General features: G+C 38.2%; 3 protein-coding genes across 4 annotated transcripts; 1 reads left to right on the top strand and 2 right to left on the bottom strand.

Annotated features, from left to right (window-relative positions):
• Window positions 1-713: 713 nt before the first annotated feature.
• On the bottom strand, window positions 714-12,936 carry slc34a2a (solute carrier family 34 member 2a). Of its 2 annotated transcripts, XM_035906315.2 has the most exons (13): window positions 12,913-12,936; window positions 10,896-10,959; window positions 10,695-10,805; window positions 9,476-9,604; window positions 9,079-9,222; window positions 8,859-8,970; window positions 5,090-5,282; window positions 4,620-4,715; window positions 4,411-4,531; window positions 3,497-3,664; window positions 3,293-3,409; window positions 2,818-2,942; window positions 714-1,277 (listed from the first exon to the last, which is right to left on the bottom strand). In XM_035906315.2, exons 1-13 carry the CDS (start codon window positions 12,934-12,936, stop codon window positions 714-716), a joined length of 1,968 nt encoding a protein of 655 aa, XP_035762208.2. The 2 variants fall into 2 exon arrangements, with proteins under 2 accessions (XP_035762208.2, XP_087698668.1); XM_087842542.1 differs by lacking the exon at window positions 12,913-12,936 and having other exon boundaries at window positions 8,859-9,222; window positions 10,896-10,980.
• Window positions 12,937-16,166: 3,230 nt separating this feature from the next.
• unm_sa25545 (un-named sa25545) lies at window positions 16,167-20,552 on the top strand. Its single transcript, XM_006787340.2, has 8 exons — window positions 16,167-16,344; window positions 16,570-16,654; window positions 16,757-16,810; window positions 17,766-17,813; window positions 17,970-18,099; window positions 18,190-18,356; window positions 19,605-19,766; window positions 20,373-20,552. The coding sequence occupies exons 1-8, from the start codon at window positions 16,291-16,293 to the stop codon at window positions 20,408-20,410; spliced, it is 738 nt and encodes a 245-aa protein (XP_006787403.1). The 5' UTR covers window positions 16,167-16,290; the 3' UTR covers window positions 20,411-20,552.
• rhbdd2 (rhomboid domain containing 2) lies at window positions 20,174-23,060 on the bottom strand. Its single transcript, XM_006787339.3, has one exon. It carries the CDS (start codon window positions 22,768-22,770, stop codon window positions 21,766-21,768), a length of 1,005 nt encoding a protein of 334 aa, XP_006787402.1. The 5' UTR covers window positions 22,771-23,060; the 3' UTR covers window positions 20,174-21,765.
• Between the last annotated feature and the right edge of the window lie 820 nt (window positions 23,061-23,880).

The raw sequence follows: 23,880 nt of genomic DNA, 5'->3' as shown, positions 1-23,880 counted from the left end.
AAAACCTGGCTTTTAAGCATAATCCATAAATTTGTGTTCTTAGGTTTGAAAGCCTCACCTTTAACCATCCAAACATACATCTTCTCATTGTGATCAAACAGCTCAATCTTTGTGTCACCTGACCATAAAATTTGGCATGTGGCTTGAAGCTGAAAATTGCAGATCAGTTGTTTAAGGTGTTGATTTTGGAGCAAGGACTTCTGTCTTGGTCAGCGCCGTCTCAGTCCATGGCAATGTAAAACATGCTTCAATTGTTCAGTTCCTACTGCTGGTTTTCAGCAGTTTCCAGTTCATGGCAGGCTTGAGCCTTTGTGGTTTCTCAACATGTTCCTGAACAATTCCCTGTCATCTAAGGGGTGAGAGTTGGGGTCTTCTTCTAGAAGTTGGCAAAGTGGTGACAAATAACTTGTACTTACAGAGAATTGTTTGAATTGAAGAATTGAAAAAAGGTGTTTTAATAACATTGTACAACTATCAGCACAACCTAAATGAGTTTATGTAGAATTTCGACCCTGTGTGGATTAGAGAAAATCCAAAATACATTCAAACTTGCACCCAGTTCTTGCTTTTTAAAGTCCTGTAAGTTGGCTTAATTCCCTCCTGGAAAAACAACAGTTAAAGAAATTACTAGAACTCCAACATCACAGTTACGTTCATGGCCATGACGAGTACATGTAAACTTCTGACCACAACTGCACTTAAAATATCAAATCTCAAAGCGTGGTCATTTTCAGGATATTTAACTCTATTTTCATCCCATCTTCTGCTTCATTCTCTACACTCATTGCATGATTGTCATATACTGCTGTGTGTGTTGTCTTGTTATTTTCCAATTGTTCTGCTCTGTCTTCTTGGTCGTCTGATGCAGCTTGGCAGCATTTGCAGCAGCAACAACATTTTGCGATTAAAACCCCAACTGCTTTGTCGCAGGGTGCCAGGGAGTGTGCCCATAGTGGGAGGAAGTCCCAGGATCGCAGAACTGCAGGCAGCCACCCAGGTTTCCGCTTTTGTAGTATGTTGATCACAATGATTATGATCAACATGATGAGTAGAGGAGCACCCACGCCCACCAGTACCTTCCAGCCAGCCAGCGACAGGCCGAAAATGAGAAGCGGTAAAACGAAGAAGCAGCAGATGATGTAGACTACAGCAAACCAGCGGTACTTGCCCGTGATGCTGCCCAGACCTTTAGCCAACCGGATAGGGACGCGGGTAAATGGAATGGGATACCACAGAATGATGCCAGAGATGTTGAACAGGAAGTGCACGAGGGCAATCTGAATTGTTAACAAACAACAAGCATCAGTGTAAGTGCAAAGAGGAAGCTTGCTACAAATTCAGAATAAAAAATGTAATCTTTTACAGGTTGATAATTTCCTGATAAGTTTCTTTTTTATTGAAAATAAATGATTTGGCACAAGATGTCAGAGCCACAAAGATACTGGTCATTTTATTAGGTGCACCTTGCTTGGACTTCAATTCTTCCTGACATGGATTCAACATGATTCAGAGATTTTGGTCTATATTGACGAGAGCATCGTACAACCTCTGCAGATAGGTCAGCTGCACATCCATGATATGAATTTCTCATTCTGCCACATCCTAAAGGTGCTCTATTTGATTGATATCGGGTAACTGCGGAGGCTGGGATGAGTACAGTGAACTCATTGTCACGTTCAAGAAACCAGTTTGACATAGTTTGAGCTTTATGACATGGTGTGTTATCCTGCTGGATGCAGCCAGCAGGAGATGCTCAGTTGGTACTAGGGGGTCAAAATGTGCCAAATATCTCCCACCCCATTTCACCACTACGACCAGCCTGAATCTTTGATGCAAAGCACAATGGAGCCATGTATGTTGTTTACAGCAAATTCTGTCCCAACCATCTGAATGTCGCAGAACCTGTGTGAACTGTAATCTCAGTTTCCTGTTCTTAGCGGACAGGAGGGGCATCTGGTGTCGTCCTCTGCTGCTGTAGCCCATCTGCTTCAAGGTTCGATGTGGTGTGCATTGAGAGTCGTTAATTAGTGGTTATTTAAATTGCACCAATCAGCTTGAAGCAGTATGGCTATTCTCCTCCGACCTATTTTTTTATGTAGTTGTTGGGAAAATCCCAGTAGTTTCTCAAATATTCAGACCAGCTCATCTGGCACCAACAAGTCGAGGTTACTGAAATCACCCATAATTGAAATGAGCTCATTTTGTTAATCAATTATAAGATTTCTCAGTTTTAACATTTGTTATCTTATCTGTGCTTGGAGTTGTGAATAAAATACTGGCTCGTGTGATTTGAAAGTCTTTTAGTTTTCATTTTGTTCAAATTTAAAGAACGGCCCACCTTTTCTGGATAGTATTAACAAGCAGTTGATAAGGTGTACCTAATGAAGTGTCCAGTAAGTTTATATTTGCAACAGCTGTTTCCACAACGATTTGTCCCACATTTTCATGGAGGCACCCAATTTCCCCCTCAAACCACAAATTTAAAGTTAAGCTAAATGTCACAGTTGAATAAAAATTAAATCAGTCGGATAAAATATTATTATTAGGGTAAAAATAGTCATTTGGATTTTTGCAGACCTTAATATGTAGGTAACCATAGGAAATATGTTAAATAGCAAATATGACATAATTTCCCATGAGAAGCTGTACCTGCAATGATATTTAAATTATTATAAATTAAGAAAATGTTTTTTTTTTTTTTAAATAAGAAGAAGTACAGTATAAAACCTTAGAAAGGCTTGTAGAGGTTCTAAATACAACTACTGACACATTTAATGTTAACCAGGACAGGAGAGTGTTTTTGTGGAAATGACTGACCTGTAGAGCGTCAGCCAGAGTTTCTCCGGGACTAGCCATGGCTGCCAGAATGGCTGTGGTGGTTGTGCCGATATTTGAACCAAGACACAGTGGGTACGCTCTCTCTATACTGATGACACCAATGCCTATTGAATTAAAAACGACATGGTTGGAATACATATTTTCACATCCTTACACCATGTGTCTGACGACCATCACTATCTGCTTCACCATGATATTACAGTCATTAGATTTAGGTCCTGGTCATTATGGATAAACAAAAATATCAAGAAAAGAACAATAATTTCACTCCTTTCAGACAGATTCTGTCCTTTACTGCCTAAAAAGTCACACAAAGAAGACAAACAAGATATAGAAATCTTTAGAAAAAATATTCAGAAGGAAACAAATATTCGCAATTGTGCATCAATGCTGTTTTTAATAATAAATACATGGAGGTGATAGAAGTAATGGATGAATGCATAATTAACCTCACCAACTAGTGGCGTAATGGCAGAAGTGAACACTGAGCTGCTCTGCACGATGAAGGTCATTCCAGCACCAACTAAAATGGCGATGTAGCCCGTGACCCAACCGAATGGAAATGGGAAATCTGTGCAGAGATACAAGAACATTCATGTATTATTCTACACATCGCATCCAGTTTTTTACAGAATTTATAGAGTGCAGTGATGCTCACTGGTGTTGAGGACTTTTTTGATGGCAACAGCCACCTGTCCCTTCAGCATAGAGTTGAGCAGCTTGACTATGAGGATCAGGCAGGAGCAGAGCACGAACAGAGAGAGAGCCAGCAGAATCAGACCCACCGCCATATCGGACAGATTCACATCCACAAAGAGGTGTGTACCTGGCAACACACAGAAACACGCACATAATTACAAGAAAGAAATACACAATATGGACAAAACTACTGGCCTACATGTCTTAACATGTCTTTGAATTCAAGTGTTTCATTCAGCCTCATTGCCACAGGAGTGTAAAAATGTTTATAGGTCTACCATTATAAACATTTGTAAAAGAATGGGCCCACTGAATTTGAGTAAGATACTTCAATGCAATGCATTTTTGTTGCAAAGTGGAAGCATTCAGGAAACACGGCAACTCAGCCTTAAAGAGGTAGACCTGATAAACTGAGTGCTGTGGAGCGTGGTGCGTAAAAGTCACCGGTGCTCTACTGATGCAATAACTGAACAGCTCAATACCTCTGGCATTAACATCAGCACAAAAACTGTGTGCTGGAAGCTTCATGGCATGAGTCTCCAAGCTGAAGCAGCTCCTGTAGGCATAATGTGTAGGTGTCCCACTACTTTTGTTCATATAATGTTTGATACTTCTGTAGTAACTTTTGTATGCTATTTACTGATAGACTCGCAGTGCTATTAGTAAATTGCACTATTATTATGATGACATCTGATGTATATCTAATGTATATGTATATGAGATGCTTAATCTGGGCAGACTACTGTCCCACAAGGACAATGAAAAGTACACAGTTCAATCCAAATGTCTCTACAAGGAGACTGTCTATTATATTGTGATGGAAACATTATTCCTTTATTTACATAATTAAATTAAAGTAAATAGTGGTCTTACATTTCTTTATATTGTATGTCTGAGAAACGTTCTTTAGCGTGAAGGTATAGTTGCCATCAACCCAGCACAGAGAAGGAGAGGTACAGTTCTCTGGACCAGGAACTGTGACATTCATTAAGGTCTGAAACAGGGTGGAAAACATATATTCAGCATTTAATTCTTAGTTCGTTGGAGTATATTTGGATATATTTGACATGCTTTGGTCTTACTGTGTTGGTGAAGGTTTGGCACCATCTCTTTATGAGGCTCTTGTTTTTAGCTTCTGGATCATCGGTGGCAATCCCACTAATCACAGATTCATCCAGCTGAGTCAGAAGGAAAAAGGGAGGAGGAAATAAACTGTAAACTATAAACCATGAGAGATAACAGCCTTATATATGAGCATCTTATCTGTCTGATAATGTTAAGAGTGTGAAAAAAAGCAATAGACAACAGACATTCATGTCAGCATTCATCTTTCAGGAAATTAATCATGCTGCTTAATACTCTGTGTTCTCAATGTCATTTTAGATAGAGGTGAAATTCTGCTGTTATATATAGATGTTATGCATGGCCACTCTTACTGTATCATCCAGGCCTGTCAAGCACGTTTTTTCACCAGATTGATGACCAAAAACTGAATAAGGCAGCTGCATGTTTGTTTGTTATTTGGAAAATTAAGATAATAATGACATCTTACCTCTATGATTGATTCAGTGAGGGGGTCAGTGATCACATTTAACAGATCTGGGGCCTCTCCACTCTGGATTTCGAATGAATCAGTGATGAGCTTGGTGACCACAAACAAGTAACCACTGGCTACCTCCAGAGGCAGCAGCACCAACACTGAGAGCCAGTTAAAGAAGTCGTGCACCGTGGCCCCTGCGAAAGCTCTAAGTGCATAATGAAACACAAAAGCAAGACAACAATGACCTTTGATCTTTCTAATGAAAGCGTGATATCACTGCTTTCCAGGTAAAGAATTCTAGGAAATGTGTACCATTTATCTTTTCTCTGAACCTGAGATTCATAAAATAAAAATTAATTATTTTGTTTGTTGTTTTATTTATTTTTATTAAATATTACATGGTTAATTTTGTATTTATTTTATTTCCCGGAGGCCTAAGAATCTTAGGTTGAAAAGAAGGCTGTTTGTCAGTTACATAGTAGCAGGTTATTGGAGTTCAAAGGACTTCAGAGGTAAGATAATAATACAGATAATAAGACAGTAATTAAAAAGACCGATTAATATTCATTTACAGCTAAGTAAACAAGTCAAGAAAAGAACAAAACATCATAAAATGAAATAAAATTCACAGGATTAGTTATCTAAAATTGAATGCAGATAACAGTATCCATAAAAACACAATAAAGTAATTCTGACGGAAATATGTATAACTTCACAGTAAGTTCATCACACTTTTAATTTATCTATGTTCATCTTTTCAGGACAGATCATCACATGTACTGCTGCTGCAGTAAGGAAAGCTACAGTTGGGGTCAGATGCTTACAGGTATCCTCTCTTTCTGCTCCTGCCTACTCCTCGTTTGAATCCATGCTGATTCAAATTAATGGACCAACCCCCACAGTATCAGTTGCTGTTTACCGTCCACCTAAAATCAACTGACTTCTAACTGATTTTTCTAACTTTCTCGCCGAAACCCTACTCTTATCTCCAAATATACTACTGCTGGGCAATTTTAACATCCACATGGACAACACATCAGCCCCAAGAGATTTTATATCTTGTCTGGACAACTTTGGCTTACACCAATATATGGACGTTCCCACACACTCCAAAGGACACATTTTGGATCTTGTTTGCTGTATTGGTGTCACCCCTAAGAAATGTGCTGTATTGTACATGGCCTTTTCAGACCATAAATTAGTTTTATTCAATGCTAGTCTCCCACTATACAAAAATAAACAAATCCGCTCAATTACTTTTAGAAATATTAGGGGCATTGATCTATCAGCTCTTTCCCATGGCATTAATAACTTACCTACCATTGATGCCTCAGCTTCCATAGACGACTTGGCATCTCACTATAACAATGAACTTATCAACCTCTTAGATACCTTGGCTCCCCAAAAAACTCGAACTGTTTCTTTCTCTCGCTCTGCGCCATGGTACTCATCTGAACTTCGCCAACTTAAAGCTACTGGACGCCGCATGGAACATCTCTCCAGGAAAACAGGACTTACTATTCACAAGGACATGTGTCTCAGTCATATACAACACTATAAAGAAGCTATTCATCATGCTAAATCTGCTTACTACACCTCTGTTATGGAATCCGCTGAAGGAAACACTCGCACTTTGTTTTCTACATTGCATAATATTGTTAAACCCCCAGATACCTTTGCCATACATACACACTCTGCCGCAGTTTGCAACAAATTTATGGACTTTTTTTACACCAAGATTGAGAATCTTCATCAGCAATTGCCCTCCTCCTGTGATATGGTCAATTGTTCTATCTGCATTTTTTTTGTCCTTCTCAGCTGTCATCCTCTCTATCCAATTTTGAACTTCCCACAATAACTAATAATTCCGGTGTACCCCAAGGCTCTGTCCTGGGTCCTTTACTTTTTATCATCTATCTCCTACCCCGAGGTAATATTTTTAGGAAGCATACCATCCAGTTTCACTGCTATGCAGATGACACCCAGCTCTTCCTATCCTCCAAACCCACAGCTACTCTTCCACCCACATCCATTTCTGACTGTTTAAGTGAAATCAAGGTCTGGTTTACTCACAACTTTCTTAAACTTAATGGCAATAAAACAGAATTCATTTTAATAGGCACCAGATCAAATCTGACTACAGTTCCAACCAGTCTTTCGTTATCCATTGATAACTCTGTTGTCACACCCTCCCCTCAGGTTAAGAGTCTTGGTGTCATCCTCGATAGCACTCTGTCCTTCACAGCACATATAAATAATATCACTCGGTCTTCCCACTTTCATCTCCATAATATTAACCGTCTTTGTCCCTCACTCACACCACACAGTACCGCCATACTTGTCAATGCTCTTGTCACATCTCGTCTGGATTACTGTAATTCTCTTCTCTATGGTCTACCTCATAAATCCCTCCATAAACTGCAGTTGGTTCAAAATACAGCTGCCCGTATTATTTCCAGAACTAGATCCACTGAACATATAACACCTGTTCTTAAACAGCTCCATTGGCTCCCAATTCACGTCCATGTCAATTTCAAGATCCTGCTTCTCACTTTCAAAGCGCTTCATAACTTTGCTCCTCCATATCTATCCAATCTTCTTCATACATACCCACCCCTTCGTACACTCTGCTCTTCTTCAGCTTCCCTTCCCTGTCTGTTCCACCTGCTCGCCTGACTACCATGGGACTCAGAACCTTTAGTTGTTCTGCCCCGAGACTTTGGAATGCACTTCCACTTGCTCTCCGGACCACACACTGTCTCACCACTTTTAAATCACTACTCAAAACCCATCTGTTTAGAATTGCATACACCTGATCTCTCTTAGGCCATTTTTACCTTGCTCAGTTTTTATATTTGCTTTTATACTTTTATGACTGTTTATGTCTAAATTTTATCTACCATGTTTGCTCTATATACATTTTTCTTATGTTTTTTATCGTATTGTTTACGTGTTACTGTAAGGTGACCTTGAGGGTCTGAAAGGCGCCTATAAATAAAATGTATTATTATTATTATTATTATTACATGTATTTATCATTGGCATGAATGCCATGGTAATTTTTGGCTTTAATGACTTCATTGAACTGTTCTTCTTTCAGGGTAGAATGATTGTACAGAATACATTTTACTGACTTTAAATGATAAAAAAAAAAAAAAGCAAGAATTTTTTGATCATGAGTGACTACGGCTGATAATTTCTCTTTGCCAGCATAGAAGAAGAACTGTAGAGTTCTGGAGGAAGACCCAAACCGTTACCCCGGGATGAGAAGAAATTGCTGAGGATATTCTGGAACAAGCCTACCATGAACTAGAAACTTCTGAAATACCACGTAACGGTCCACAGTGAAGTGAGTATTATATCGCCATGGACTGAGACCTTCAACACCACCCCCATATGGTGAAGCAAAGGAGAAGCTAAAGGTCCTACACATTCTCTAACTTCATCTCAAAGCAACAGCTAGATGGTTGAAACTTGGAAACAGTTGGACGTTCACACATCAAAACTGGTTTTGGAGTGGATAAAGTATATATTTGGGCCTGCGTGTATAGTTTTGACCATGTGTAGATTACAGAAAATTCAAATTTATGCACCCAATCCTTTTTTTAAGTCAGTAAAGATGTATTCTGTACAGTAAGTTCACTCTGAAAAAGAATTTGCAAGGTATATAATTCTGTATATTACTACAATATAATGAAGAACACACACATATTTTCTCCTGGGTTACTTTTTTCTGTTTAGCAGAAGGAAAGAAAGCTTTCAAGAAGCACAAATTCATTACCTCCGAAAAGTGTTGCGTTCACCAGCCTGCGTCATGGCGACTAGAGTGTTTGTGACCGAGGTGCCGATGTTGGTGCCCATGATGATAGGAACGGCTACCTGAACTGTTAACACTGTGGAGACACAAAGACCTCCTTCAATATCATCCTCACTCATGATGAGTTTTCTGTGCATGGATGTGTCTCTGTATGTGCTGGTAGAGGGGAGAAGTTCATACTCACAACCAGAGGAGACCATGCTGACAACTATGGAGGAGGAAGTGGATGAGCTCTGGACCAGCAGGGTGACCAGAACACCAATGACTAAACCAGCCAGAGGGTTGGACAAAATTTCGTTGTCCTGAAAGATGTCACCTGCCGTTTTACCTGGACCAGGTGAACAGTAGAGAGTGAACATTTTCACATTCATATCATATTTTATTTCTGAATATAAAAATATTATGCTTGGGATTGGTGATTGGGTACATTTTAAACAGTAGAAGAACTGAGTACTGCTAAAGGTGACTTGCACAGTGTCTTAAAAACAAGACGTCTGCTGTGGTAAAAGGACTATAACTTGCAAGTTTATTGCTCAACATTACATTAACTCACAGCTTCTGATAAGTTTAAGAGTGAGTACCTCCCACAAGCTGGAAAGCTGAGCTCAGGATGTCAAGAGAACAGACGAACATATAGAGGAAACCTAAAAGCAGAATCAGCTTCCCCACTGATATCAGCACTCTGAGGACCTTCCCTTTGGTATCCAGAGCTGAAACAAAGAGAAAGAGACAAAGCAAAATATACAAGATCAACATGTCTGAAATAACTGACTGAAAAAAAGCACTATTACACAAAAATACCCCCCCCCCCCTTCTTTATTGTAAGCTCTATAGTCCAGTGGCGCTGGATTCAAAGAGGAGGGTAACAACTAAGTGAATATGGTAATTTATGTATATTTTTTAGTGCTGTCAGCGTTAATCTCGTAGGGCTGCACGGCGTTAATGCGTTAACGACCTAACCACGCTAACGCGTTGACGCCGTGCAGCCCCACGCAGTAACTCGCTAATGGAGATTTGCCACGTTAATGCGGTTATGGCGTTAACGTCATTTTAACAAGACTAACGCTGACAGCACTAATAATTTTATATACTAGTAGTATTACGTTCTATAATTTTAGAGTTCATCTTAACCTCTATTGCAGTCAAAGCAAATTTACCTAATTTATCTTATCTGAACAGGACGTTTGTTCACTGCTATCACTAACACTACCATTTATTACTGGTACACTGTTCAAGTAATCAGATCAATGTTTGAACTTCTTAAAATGAGGTAATGATGATCCAGAAGCAAACTAGAGTTTGTATTAATGTTTTAAAACATGAAAAGCCTTTTATGTCTTATTCTTTTAGTTTTACACAGATCAACACTTAAAGCTGTTTTTAACTAAATATTTACAAAATCATCAAACTTACAGACAAACTCGAAATATGAAACAAGTGTTTGCAAAAGCATTTACACCTTTAATAGGACACACTGAATTATGTTAATATGGTGTACATGAGGGAAAACTCCTAAACACATAAACTTATTGGGGGGTTTTTCACTTTGTTTAAAAATCAAATATAAAAGCTTCTCAGTGAATATTTTAATTATCACCGTAACAAACAGTAACTCTTTAGCTGCAGGACTTTGTGTTTTACTGCAGCTCTTTATGGTGTAATGTACAGCTAATGTTCTGAATCACTAGGCTTGATTTGTAAATGCAATAGTTATTAACAATGTGCACATCTTATCAGGACTGTCTTATCACAGTCCTTGATGAGACATTGCTTGTACTATTAGAAACAACGAGTCTACACCTGACCACGGGACACCCGCGTCCTTCAGTTCTGGCAGGTCCCATGGATCTGTCTCCTCCGGCTCATCCACGATCAGAGCCGCAGTGGAATGTGCAGGGCTCGCTTTGATTTCTATAAACATGAGAAAAAAGACCATTTTTGTCCTGCTGCACACACACATGTAATTCTGATTAAATCAATCAGTAGCTTTTCCTTACACACCTTTACTTTTATATCCATTTTTCTCATCGTTGTCTTCCTTACATTTGTTTTTTGTAGCCATTTGCTGAAAAAAAATCAGATTCATTTTCACTCATTTAGCTTTAGTCATTCTCAAACTATTCTTAAGCATAAATAATACTTACATTATATCAACGTTATTGTAATATTTAGATAACACAAAGAAAAAACACCATATTATACATAAAATGTAAAGTAGCTTGCTGTTATCCCTAAATGCAGCAAGCTTTTAAAAAGAATGATGCATTGCTACGCTGTTAAAGAAAACATCTAAAAAAACGGTAATATTCCAGCAGCTGGGGCGCCAAAATACTACTGTAAAATAACAGAAAATAACTTCCTCATAAAAATACGGTTATTTTCAGTAATGAAAATAGAGTTTGTTGTGCTAATTTTACATGGGATTCTGCCTTTTCCAAGTGCTTTTAGACATTAAATTAGGAACATTTTAACGTGATCAAACAATGAAATTACCTCTAAACAAGGTCAATGAATGTGGCAATATGAATCATAATACGTAAATGTACAGAAATATACAGTTAACAGTTGTGGTTTAAATAATAATGGATTGCATGCCCTGGGACAGACTGACAGAGGCGAGGCTGCCATATTGCACCATTGGCCCCTCTGGCCATCACCAGTAGGTGAAGAGTCTTGACCACGGACACAATACCGAGGGTGTCCGTGCAATGTTTTATATGTTTTTTTAGTTTTTATTCCTATTAATTATATTTTCACTTGTTACCTCTGAATTATTGAATCAAACCTAGATGACATTAAATTTTCAGCAAAATTATAATTCAAATACTCCTTTAATTATTGATTATTCTCATTTTCGATCATTTTATATATTTTTCCATAGTATTACATTTGAATTTAACAGATCATTCTCTCACATAACAGACAAATATTTGTGAAATTATGATACATTTCTGAATGTATTTTTACAATCTGAATATGCATATGTACAAAAAAATATTTTTAAAAAACAAGTAAATTGTATTTTACTATATTTATAGTGATGTTATGTTATTTTACCTTTGACATGTAAAATCACAGTCTACTTATGTAAATTTAATGATATTCTAGAAAGACACTACAAAACTGTAAAATATACAGTAAGATACTTTGACATTACTGTTTTTTGGAACAGTGTATGTAAAATTTCCTCTATTTTTGCAGCAATTTGTTAGAGTGATGATTGTCGTTAACTAACAATGCAGCAAACTAAGCATAGATACAGAAAACCTCATTCAGCTGTATCGACTCCTCGCTTATTAAAACAAACTAATTTTCTCTAGCAGGTATTGGCTTCAGGAATAACACACACACACACACACACACACACACACACACACACACACACACACACATCTTTTCTCATGCCAGGGTATTGATCTTTGTGTCACATGTAATCCAGTAAAATTCCAGTCGCTGGACAGTATGACAAAAAGAAAACACTGTGGGGTATGTTCCGTCATTTTGCTATTGTTTATACTTAATAAACAATATAATTTTAAAGTTTCTAAGTGTACACTATTTGTCTAAGCTGTGCCCTGTTTTCTATCATTACTCGTTCATAAGAGGATTACTGCACAGCTAATATTGAACGTCAGTTTTAGTTTTCACATGATGGGCTTCAGTGGACCACATCCAATCATTTTCAGACTTAATTTCAGTGTTTTCTGTTCTGAATTCCAGCTCAGTAACAATAAACGTGTTGTTTTTTTTCACATGAATTAAGAGCCACATGCATACTGTATGAGCAGTATGTATGTTAAAACATATTTTAAGAATTTATAAATAAATATAATTTAAAAATCTACACACATCCTCATGTTACCATACAAATGTTACAGTTCATGAACTCTTGACCCATACTGATTCTCCCAATCCATTATATAATTTTATTAATTTAAATACTCCAGTTTTGCATTCAGTTTTCAGTTAACAGCAGCAAAAATAATTAGAAGATTGACTGAGACATGTCTGTCCTCACCTGTGGCGGGTGTAGTGTGTCCATCCTTCCCGTGCACTTTTTACTTTGGCCTCAGGTTTTAAAATGCTCCCTTCATGCAGATAAAAAAATGTGATGTGCAGTGTTCACATCACCGGGAACACTTCTGTCACGATGATAAGAAGAACACACCTTCCAAACTTTGATTATTCTTACCTGACTCGGCTTTAATCTTTCTGCCAGTGGTGTTGCAATCCAACTCACATTGTACCTGATAAGTCTCAGGCTGGTGGCGTCAGCTTTCAACTGCACCTCCACACCTGCTGCTAAACTTACCCTACCGACGTACTTTGTACATTTTGCACGCAAAACTCATAATCAGTTCTGTTTGCGTGTCCCGTTTGAAAGTATGATCGTCCATTTAAAACATGAACTCTTAAAGCAAAAACTCTGTGTTTAATTTAGCTGTTAAAAAAATAATTCTTCATTGCATGTCTCATGCACAGCTCTCAGAGTGAGGATATCTCCAGCTGGTGGACCCTGAGATTAACATGGGAAAGAGGTGACAGACACAATGGATGCCCTGACAAAGATTTATTTATACCACACAGGGCAGTGGGGTGTGATCATTGACTGTATTGGGGGTGGGGTGGGTCTATAATGTCATACAAGTCCAACTTGAGTGTATTTTTGGAGCATTTTTGGATAGAAATTATTGATTTTCCTAATCCAGCTACCCATTGGTCAATATTTCAAACTGCCAGTGAACTAAGTTTAGCTCCATAAAACTCTTCACAAAAAAAAACGTCAATCTGCGCCAGAGTGATGCACTGAATCTCCATGGTAGCTGCGCCATGGGGGTGAAATGGGGGTAGTTAATATTAATATTAATAATCCAAAAAACAAACCAAAGTGCCACAGTTAACTCAGCAAGTAATTTGTACCTATACCACAGCTTAGAGCTACTTGAGTGGCCCAGTTATGTAACAGCGTGGTTAGCTCAAGTAACTCTGCAGTGACCTAATGAAACCATTGCCAGTATTGATTGTCCCAGAAGCCACGCTGTGCCCCTCTGCAACCCAGTGCACTGAGGTGCCCGTCTGGTTGTCCCAAAAGCCCACAAATTACAACTCCCCAGCTACAGTTCTAATTGGCTGATTATGCCTTAGTATTCCAGTTTGGCCTTACCCCTAAACAGGAGCACCTCCATCGCACACCAACACAGTTAAGGCACATATACCCTTTAGCCTTGCATCTCCTGCCATGCAGTAAAACCAAATGGACGATAACTAAGGTGACAAAGGATACAACTGACCTCGTCTTTTAGTTTTCTTTTACTTTTATTGATTGTGGTCTCTCTTCTGTTGTACTTATTTTGAACATGCTTAGGATACAAAGATTCACAGGCTTGGTCGTCTCCTTAATAGCAGCATTAAAAGACCTTTAATGCATATATGTGCCTCTACATGTCATGTCCTTCTGAAAACCAAGGAAACAATTATGTTTTAGTTGAACTTCTTTTGTGATATCCAGCCTATTTGGAGCTGAAAGAGGCCACCCAAACACATGAGATATCATTGGAAAAGCCAGGATGTTCTCTTTTGAACACAACAGGGCTTATTATGGTAGCTCAAATATGTCCAAAGACATAGAACAAAAACAATTGTCCATTAAAGAGGACATAAATTTATAGGCTGGTTCTCAGGAGGATGTGAGGCAAAGTCTTTTTCAGTTTACAAGTGCAACAGCATCATCTAGGCACTATACCATGATATTACAGCACTGCACAATTTGGCTCTTATCACCCATTTGTGGCCCCGTATATTATTTTTAATGAAAATCAAGTTGCCATTAATGGTTCCTAAACTGATACATCACTAACGAAGTACAGAAAAATTAGTAATAATAAAATAAGTCTAAATAATCAGCACAACATGGACAAAATTATAGTAAAATGTAATGTGTTATTCAATTGAAATATTACATAGCATGCATAATGTATATTATAAAAATTGCAGTATTGTAAAATGTAATATGATGAGACATATATGATTATGTGACAAACTGCGCAAACATCTTGAGTCACCCCTCATTTTGCTTTCTAGCAGCCAGACTTTCTTGTCATGTTTTTAAAATGTTCTTGAGAAATGCTTCTTCAGTTTTATGAAGGTCTTTTAAAAGACAATGGCTGCTTTTTTGTTTATATTAAATCAAAGTACTTGCACCTGGCTATTTTCACAGGAATGCTTTTTGTTTCTTAAGTCACTTAATACTGACCTATGAATGATTTGTTCATGAAAAGGCTGTGCAATTTAAGAGAAACAGTGTTGTGTCTACACATAACAGACAACTTAGCAAAGAACCCTTTTTAAATTGTATCTTCAGCTATTTTATTACTAGTAGTCTGATTACTACTTTATTACTAGTAATCATACTACTAGTAATAAAGTAGAGTCATAGAGTCTTTAACCGTCTTTAACCGACTCTATGACAAATGTCCAAGATTACACTATTTGACAGGCAAGAAACAGAATTTTTGGACCAACAAAGGAATTCCCAAGGAAAAATTAGACGAGAACTTGGCATATCTCGGCATGGTGTGCAGTGTGTGCATATAAATTTGAGCAAACTGGACAAATGGAAGACAAAAAAGGCAGGCCTAAAAATATCAATTCAATTCAATTGTATTTATATAGCGCCAAATCACAACAAAGGTCGCCTCAATGCGCTTCATATCTGCAGCAGATAAGCAGTATCTAAAAGTCATGTCCTTAGGAAACGAAAAAATTCACCAAAGACCTGACACAGGACCTGTGAGATGCATCTAACCCACCAGCTGACCCATCTACTGTTCACCCAATAAAAATAATTCTCATTAGTATCGGATCTCTTTGGGCGTATGGCTCTAAAAAAATGAATTCTTCTTACCAGCAAACCAATAGCCACACAATAAGGCAGTTATGATTACGAAAACAATTAAATAGTTTGCATAATATGAAGATGTGAACCGGAAAGTGACAGAAAATAGTACACATCCACTAGAGGGAGCGGGTTGACAACATTGGTACCGCTTTAACAGCCTTTTTTTTCCAAAATAAAAGACCCAGTTGAGAGCGCTTTCTGATGTTTTAAAGTAATACAATTGCAACGATGTTTATTTTTTATTATTTGGAATAATGTTCATGGGAGATTACAGTCCAGCAGTAAAACTGAGATTAACAGGCTTTCTTTTCTTTTCTCCTTTTTTGTTAGCTAAACAAATGCAACTTTCCTTCAACTTCCGGGTTAATATCAACGCTATCGACGCTATCTGTAGCAATGACATTGTACCAAACACTAGAGAAGTCAGTACGCCGAGTGGCTTATACTATGTTAGTTCACATGCTTTGAGGTGTCAGGAAGCTTGACATTATCGTCAGTATGTCGTCCTCCACTACAGGTTTCCCGGGCGAGCGGCAGCACCAACCGGCGCAGGTAAAACATGGAGATAAACACGCACTAATTTAGATGCTAACACGTTAGCTTACGGTAGCTGGCAGTGACTTTGGATGAACCGCACGCGCAGTTTTATGGAGAGGGGTGTGTGCTTTGTTGCCCTCCGTTTTAATTTCAGTAATTTGAAGATGGATACGTTTGCGTGGATTTCTATGACTTCTAGCGGCTGTTAACTAACGGTAAGGTGTTTGCGTTAACCTGCAGACGCCGCTGAACATTGACTACATCCCCACAGAAGAAGAGAGGAGAGTGTTGAGAGAGTGCAACCAGGAGAGCTTTTTTTACAGGTGTAAGTTTCCCGTGCACGCCAGCTTGATGGTTTAGGATGTGAAAATGTTGTTTGTTGTGACTCCGTCGTGTTTACACTGACATCATTATGATTTCTCCACAGCGGTGCCCTTCTCTGTGATCAGCATGGCTATCACCCAAGCCCTAGTGGCCAGAGGTAATGTTGTTCATACTGTGGAGCAGGGGTGTCATTTTACACAGTGGGCCACATTCAGAGCAGTCCAATCTGGTCTTCAATAGGACAGATCAGCCATACGTATTATAAAGTGTTCCTCTTTCTTTCACTCTGAAGACATAAGAGAAGTCTTATGAAAACAATTTATAAAGAAAAGATGTGGGAGTGAATCAGCGTGTCACTTTGGTCTTAAATGTTTAGAAAGAAATGTTACTTTGTTTTTTATTTTACAGATAAATTTGATTGATTTTTACCACAAAACATTGATTTCTAAAGAACATAGTGAAAAACTTGAACTTCTGCTAATTAATGGAGTATTAACAAGAATTTAAAAAAATCTATAATTATAGATAGATACTTTACTAATCCCACACTGTGGAAATTCCCTTGTTACAAGGGTCAGAAAGAAAAAGTAAATTAGACATTATATTTATACACAAGTATTTTTAGATGGTGTTTTTCCTGTGTCTACATTGTACACTCTGACTGCTGTTGGGATGAAGGACTTGCGATAGTGCTCGTTCCTACACAGTGTCTGTAACAGTCTACTGCTGAAGGACCTGCTCAGGGCATCCACAGTCTCATGCAGGGGGTAAGAGGTGTTGTCCATAATGAACATTAGCATGGTCAACTTCCTGCTCTCACCCACCTCCTCTATGGAGTCTTGGGGACTGGCAAGGACTGAGCTGTTGATGGGTTGCTGATGTTTCTGTTTGTAAGATGGCTCTAAAACTGACAGAAAGCACAGTGAAATGTTGAAATTTATGCTCTCCTTTGTAATTTTCACATTCTCTAAAGCATCCAGAGGGGCGAGATCATTCTGGCCCCAGGGCCATGTGTTTAACATCCCTGCTGTACTGGAATCAGCACAATATCAGTTAAATGAACATTGTCACATGTTGATACTCAAGTTAACATGAATGTGTTAAATTTGCAGGGGCTTTGTCTGCATCTCCAAGATTTGGATCTTTACCCAAAGTTGCCTGTAAGTTTATAAGTGTTAAATATGTGGGAAACACACATACACACACGTGCCCTGTATTTACTGAGTAGAATAAGAAAAACCTCTCTGTTAAACTCAGTTTGTGTTGTTTTCTCATTTCTTTTTTTTTTTTTTTTTTGACTGTGTTTGACCCTACAGTTGCTGGTTTCTGTGGCTACCTGGCTGGAAAACTGTCATATATGAAAACATGTCAGGAAAAATTCAAGAGGCTGGAGAACTCACCTCTTGGAGAGATTATCAGACAGAAGTCAGGCCTGCCTCCACTGAAGTGAGTATCACATACACTTAATTAAATGCTGGCCTGTTGAGATTAACTGTCAGCAGCATTGCCTTTAGCATTTTGTCCCCTTCTTTACAGATCCCAGGGTCCTCAGTCAGAGTTAGGTGACCCAGACTCTCAGTCTTTTGAACCCATATTCCAGCCTGCAGAAGCCTCGAGCCACACCTACAGCAAAGATTATGGATATGGCTACAGTCCAGACCCACCAGCACAAATGGACAGAGGAGATGACTTTAGTGCTCCAGGTATTCCAAATGGGCAATATGTGGGTTATTCACAATTGAGTTCTCCACAGTAGCTCACCAAAAGAAAGTCCTGGGGCCAAAGCTTCCTGTTCTCTTTTTTTGCAATGAGTTTGTGGCTCCCACTAGCCATCTTCAGTTAATTTTCCACGAGTGTGAATATTGTATTGATAAAGTGCTCTCTGAATTTTGCTTTCAGCAAGAATAGAAAAGTGCTACCAGTGAAAAGGAAAGACCTTTTCTTTCCTTTTCACTTGTTACAGTTAGGTGGTCATCAAAGTCCAGCATTTACTAGTTTTTCTTGTTCGGCATACATCTGAAATTACTTTTTTTTTAAAAACAAAACAAAACAAGAGCTGGTTGCACAAATTTGAATTTACTTTGGATGTTCTCTAATCCACACAGGCTCAAAAATATATACACATATCTCCCCTGATATTTTGTTATATGTCCCTTAGCAAGTTGCACTTTAGCCATATGCTTCTGGTAGTCATCAACAAGCTTCTGGCATAATGCTGGCTGGATTTCTTGGTTAATTTAAATCGGTTGATTTTGTGGTACAGGTCTGACTTTTTAAGCATATTCCAAAGTTTTTTAATAGACTTTAAGTTGTAAGCTTTCTGAAGGCAACTCCAGCTTAATGGCAACCTGCTTTATCTATTGCAAAGTCAGTTTTAAAGTACTGAGATCATTGTCCTGTTGGAACACTCAGTTGTGTCCAAGTTTCAATCGTTTGTCTGCTGATTTGAGGTGAATTTGAAGAATTAGGAGGTAGCTGCGTCCAGATGAACAAAATCAACTGTTTTGAGATTTCAGATTTCCTTACGTGGATTATTGAGCATGCATTAAGACGTGGCCCTTCTTCATTATTCTTTCCACTTTGTATAATGTACCACTGGCACCAAAACAGCTGCAGATCATAAACTACCACCCCCATGCTTGATGATACAGTGTTCTTGGGTTTAAAAGTCTCCCCTTCACACCTCCAAACATACGTCTTTGCAAAATACTATTTTTAATTTTTAATCCTCTCATTCTAAAAAGTAATCAGTGTATAAAGCATCAAACTACTTTTTTGCAAATGTTATATTGTAACTTGTATTCTTAGTGAGATTAAACATGTAAGTTGCAAAGGGTGTCCACTGAATTCACAGACTGAGTTATATTAATCATCCAAACATTTCAACAAAACTTTCCAGTAGAAATGAACTTTTTTTTTTTAAATCCCATCTTTTGCCCTGTAAATTTCAGTTCAGTCATATGTGGAAGAGGAGGAGCCCAAGAGGAAGTCTATCCTCTATGAGGACCTGAGGCTCAAAAACAGAGAGAACTATGAGGTCACACTCACTCAGAAAGCTGACGCATTGCTCAAAACACCACCTGCAAAAGAGCCAGAAAGACCCAAGAAAGATGGTAGGTGGTTACTGCTAAGGCATATATAGAACTTGATATATATACTTTTTTTTCCTTCCTTGGCCAAACTAGATGGAAGATAACCAACATTATAGAACTGTATGTTTGTGTCTCTAAAGTGGTGTCTTACAGAGGTTCAAAGTTAGCTGTTAAAGGAGTTGCTACATAGTCTATAATTCTGACAATGTCTGTAAGTTAGCATTAAATGGCACAATAATTAAATTATGTCAACAGCTGAGAGAAAAAAAAATCTTATAGAATTCAAGGAAGTAAAATGTACAAAACCAAATGTCTGGAAGTCCATCAAAGAAGAAAATCTTATTTAGTCGTGGCAGCAGAATCTTATTCCTGTGATGCGCCTGCATCTATATCGTGAACAAGCAGAGGAGCAACTGGCATGGAAACAAATAGTAGGGAGGGAGAAATGTGACGTCATTACTGCCTTTTATTATAATTCATGATGCAGTGTGGATTGCACCTTACAGGAGGACTAGGATAATTTCCTTAAGAAATGGTGGTGGATAGATAGAGGTAGATTTTCAAGTACAGCCTGTCTTTTAAGTAATTTGTAAAATAACTTGCATTTCTCCTTCTGTCTCTGTACAGTGAAGAAGAACATCTATGGAGACGCTTGGGAGGAATGAGTCCTTTGGTGAAAATAAGATGCGATCAGTATTCGAGTGTCACTGATTGTACAGGACACGGGCTTTTCAGTGGTTACTTTTCATGATGTACAAGATTATGATAATTTTGTCTTTTAAGTATTAATAAAACCAAACAGTTTCAGGTCTTGGTGCTCTGTGTTTTCGCACTAATGTGAATTTATCAAAAATTTTCTATTAACTAGGATAAAGGCAAAGGTTCAAAACAAAAAACCCTGGAGGTGCATTTGACTTGTTTGAACTTGCATCCAGAGTTTAAGACTCTTTCCTAACCTGCAGTTGTTACAATGATTTAAGCACTGTTGTAATTGCATCATGTTTAATACCATGGTGTAAGTACAACAGTGAATTTAGTAGTGAAAGAGAAACTTCTGTTTTACTCATCACAGAGGCCTTTAATTTAGGCGTAAACATGACAACTTAACTTGCAGAGAAATGGACCAAAACCACAAAGGAAACCACTCTCTAAACCTAATCAGTGAAATTTGTTTGGACTGTTTGTCTAGATGCAACACAGGAAGTGGAGTACATCCTGCTGACACCAAATTCAGATAATCAGACAAAAAAAGAAAAATAGAAAGATACAGTGCTTAGCATATTTACTAGACCATCAACTAGCATAAGGATTACGCAGCAGCTCTCATAAATTAATAGCACTGGCATAAAAATCATATTTGGTGTTATTTGGTTATTCCACCAGTATGTGCAAACACTATTAATCAAAATATATTTAATGCTAAAATATAGTTATCCATGAATTTTCAAATGTACTATTTTACAAAAACTGGTAAAGCACATGATTGCTTTCTTGATGCCAAATTGCAATTATTTACATGCATTTCTTACCATGAATAGTTGGTAAGTTGAAGTTGGTCTAATAAAATAAAATACATTTTTTAATACTACCATAAAAAGATTGGAATATTTTAGAAAATACTGGGAAAACATGACTGCTCCAACAACACTGCACACTGGTTATTAGTCATTTTTCTTATGGGTTGACCATGCAGCTAATACAGCCCTATTAGGGTCTGTATTGTTACTTCTGTGCATCAATTATGGTTTCCAATTTGTAAGAAAGAGATTAGAAGGTTTTTATTTAATTTTTAATTAGTAGGAATAAAAATATAGAAAATTAGAATTTTTAAAAATGACAAGTCACCAGAAATATTTGAACTTTCAAAAAAAAACACAACTAGACTTAATTATACAAGCAGGCAGAAACACAATCAGTGCTGAGATGCTGCAGGATGTTATAGATGATAAAAACTGAGTAGCTTTTATAGGATAAGCCTTCATAAGTGGATCCTTGCCAAGGCAAACTCATCTGAAAACATCTACTGTTGTAACAGTGATCCTCCGCTCTTATGGCCATGGCTATGACCGTGACTGTGACCGTGGCCATGGCTGTGACTGTGGTTGCAGCTGTGGTCGAAACTCTGTGGTGAAAAGTGTCCAGAGCTGTGTCCTGCAATATGTCCATGAAGAGTGAGAGGTGGTGTGGGACTCGCCTGGTGTGGCCAGCCTTCATAAGTCATGGCAGCAGTGTTGGCAGTGGGTAATGGAGCATAAGCCTGCACTGGGTAAGACCCAGGTGTGGGATTGATCTGTGGAAGCAAGGTCTTCTTCCTGTCCTCGGAGGAAGCTGGGATGAACATATCACCGCTGACGCTCCTGAACAGCCTGAAAGGCAACAACTTCTCCAGAACTCCAGCCTTGGCCTCAGACATGTCCAGAAAAGAGACCCATCCTTTACCATACATCACCCCAACCAGGATGGCAATCACATTACAGGGCAGCACACAGTGAGGGACCAGAGCAGTGGTGATGACAAGGAACACCCAAGGAAGGGCCATAGTGGGAAAACTCACTCCACATAGAAAGGCTTTAGTCATCTTTGTGTGCATGGTAGTTATGGCCACAGAGGCAAGAGTGACGGGAACCAAACCCTCAGTGTGACTCTGGAAGCCGTCCTCCTGCAGGAGATCCATGAAGCTGTAAAACAAGCCTATGATCGAGGACAGCAGGAGGAACAGAAAGAGGAAACGGACCGTCCCCACACCTTTCTCCAAGCTCCCGCTGAGAAACACCAAAGTTGTGATGTTCAGAAGAAGCTGAGCAAAGGTTCGGTGGTAAAAGGGAAACATCAGGATGCAGTATAGGTGTCCGTTTTGAAAAACACTTGCGCCGATGCTGAAGATGCCTTGTTTTAAGCTCAAACATGTTTGGATTGCAAATAAAACACACGATATGATGCTCACTGTGACAATCCCGCTGGTGAAAGCTGGAACAATATCTTTGATAATTTTGCAGATCATCTTAATATGCTCAGTGAGAGCCATTTTATCATCCAACTCAGGATATCCACGATTAATGAGCTAAATAGAAGTTGAGCAAGACTTGCCGAACTGCTTCATCGATGTCTTCACTTCCTAAAGAGGAAGAAGTGCCATTTCCGGGATGTTTCGAGCTGAAGGCTTCTGTAACCTTCTCAGGATGTTTCCTTTTTGATGGATAAAAATGGTGTGCAGTCTGTGATGCAATATATCGAAAAAAAGCACACCAAATTAACTTATTGTACAAACATCTAGCTAGGTATGAATCAGAGAGGCTAGCATGGGTAATAAGAAAACCTCTCGGTAAACCTTTCAAAATAAGTTTCCCTCTAATTTATTTTAGTAAAAACATGTATGTTCTAAGATTTAACCAACGACATTCAAGTCATATTTTGAAAAAGACTTTGCTCAGCTTCCGGTTTTAACTGCCCTTCCTCTAGCTATCATTCACACCTCTGCGCCTTCTGCTCAAAGTGAAGAGATTTACTTTTTTCTTTACCACAAGTATTTGTACAGGTGTAAGATACTTCAATAATCTTCATATAACAACATGCAAGACTCCTAAATAGTTGGGAGATTGAGCATGCATGATTGAGTATGCATCAAGACACCATATTAGACTGTGAAACACCGACTGAAAAGCTCAATAGTTTATAAAGGTTTTTAAAATGACATAAAACTGCCAGTGATTAAATGCTACAGTCAATAATTATGAAAACTATAAATAATAATAACTCAGTTCAAAGAGCATGAAGGAAACTTAATGCAATACTTCAGTTCTCCCTTTGTTTTACTGAGCAAGTGAGACTTAAATATTTTTTGCCATTTGAACCTCTCACACGCATCAGTGCGTCAAATTGTGATAACTCTGATTTTTTTTTAAATAAAATGTGCTGTGGAATATCAGTATCACTAGACAGCAGTAAATGTCATTCCACAGATAGATGCCTTCAAAAACATCTATCTATGGAATGACCTGGGATTTTTACAGATATCCATCTTCCTGTGTTAGTACATTGCAGAGAGCTGTAATTTGAATACTTGTTTACAAATATTTCTCGAATTAGTTTTACATATTTTATATATTGTTATTTAATATAGTGCCCTTCGTTGTTA

The sequence above is a fragment of the Neolamprologus brichardi genome, chromosome 6 (genome assembly GCF_056152115.1).
Source record: "Neolamprologus brichardi isolate AB-2024 chromosome 6, ASM5615211v1, whole genome shotgun sequence".
In the NCBI taxonomy this organism is placed as follows: Eukaryota; Metazoa; Chordata; class Actinopteri; order Cichliformes; family Cichlidae; genus Neolamprologus; species Neolamprologus brichardi.
This window is presented reverse-complemented; position numbering and strand designations above follow the sequence as displayed.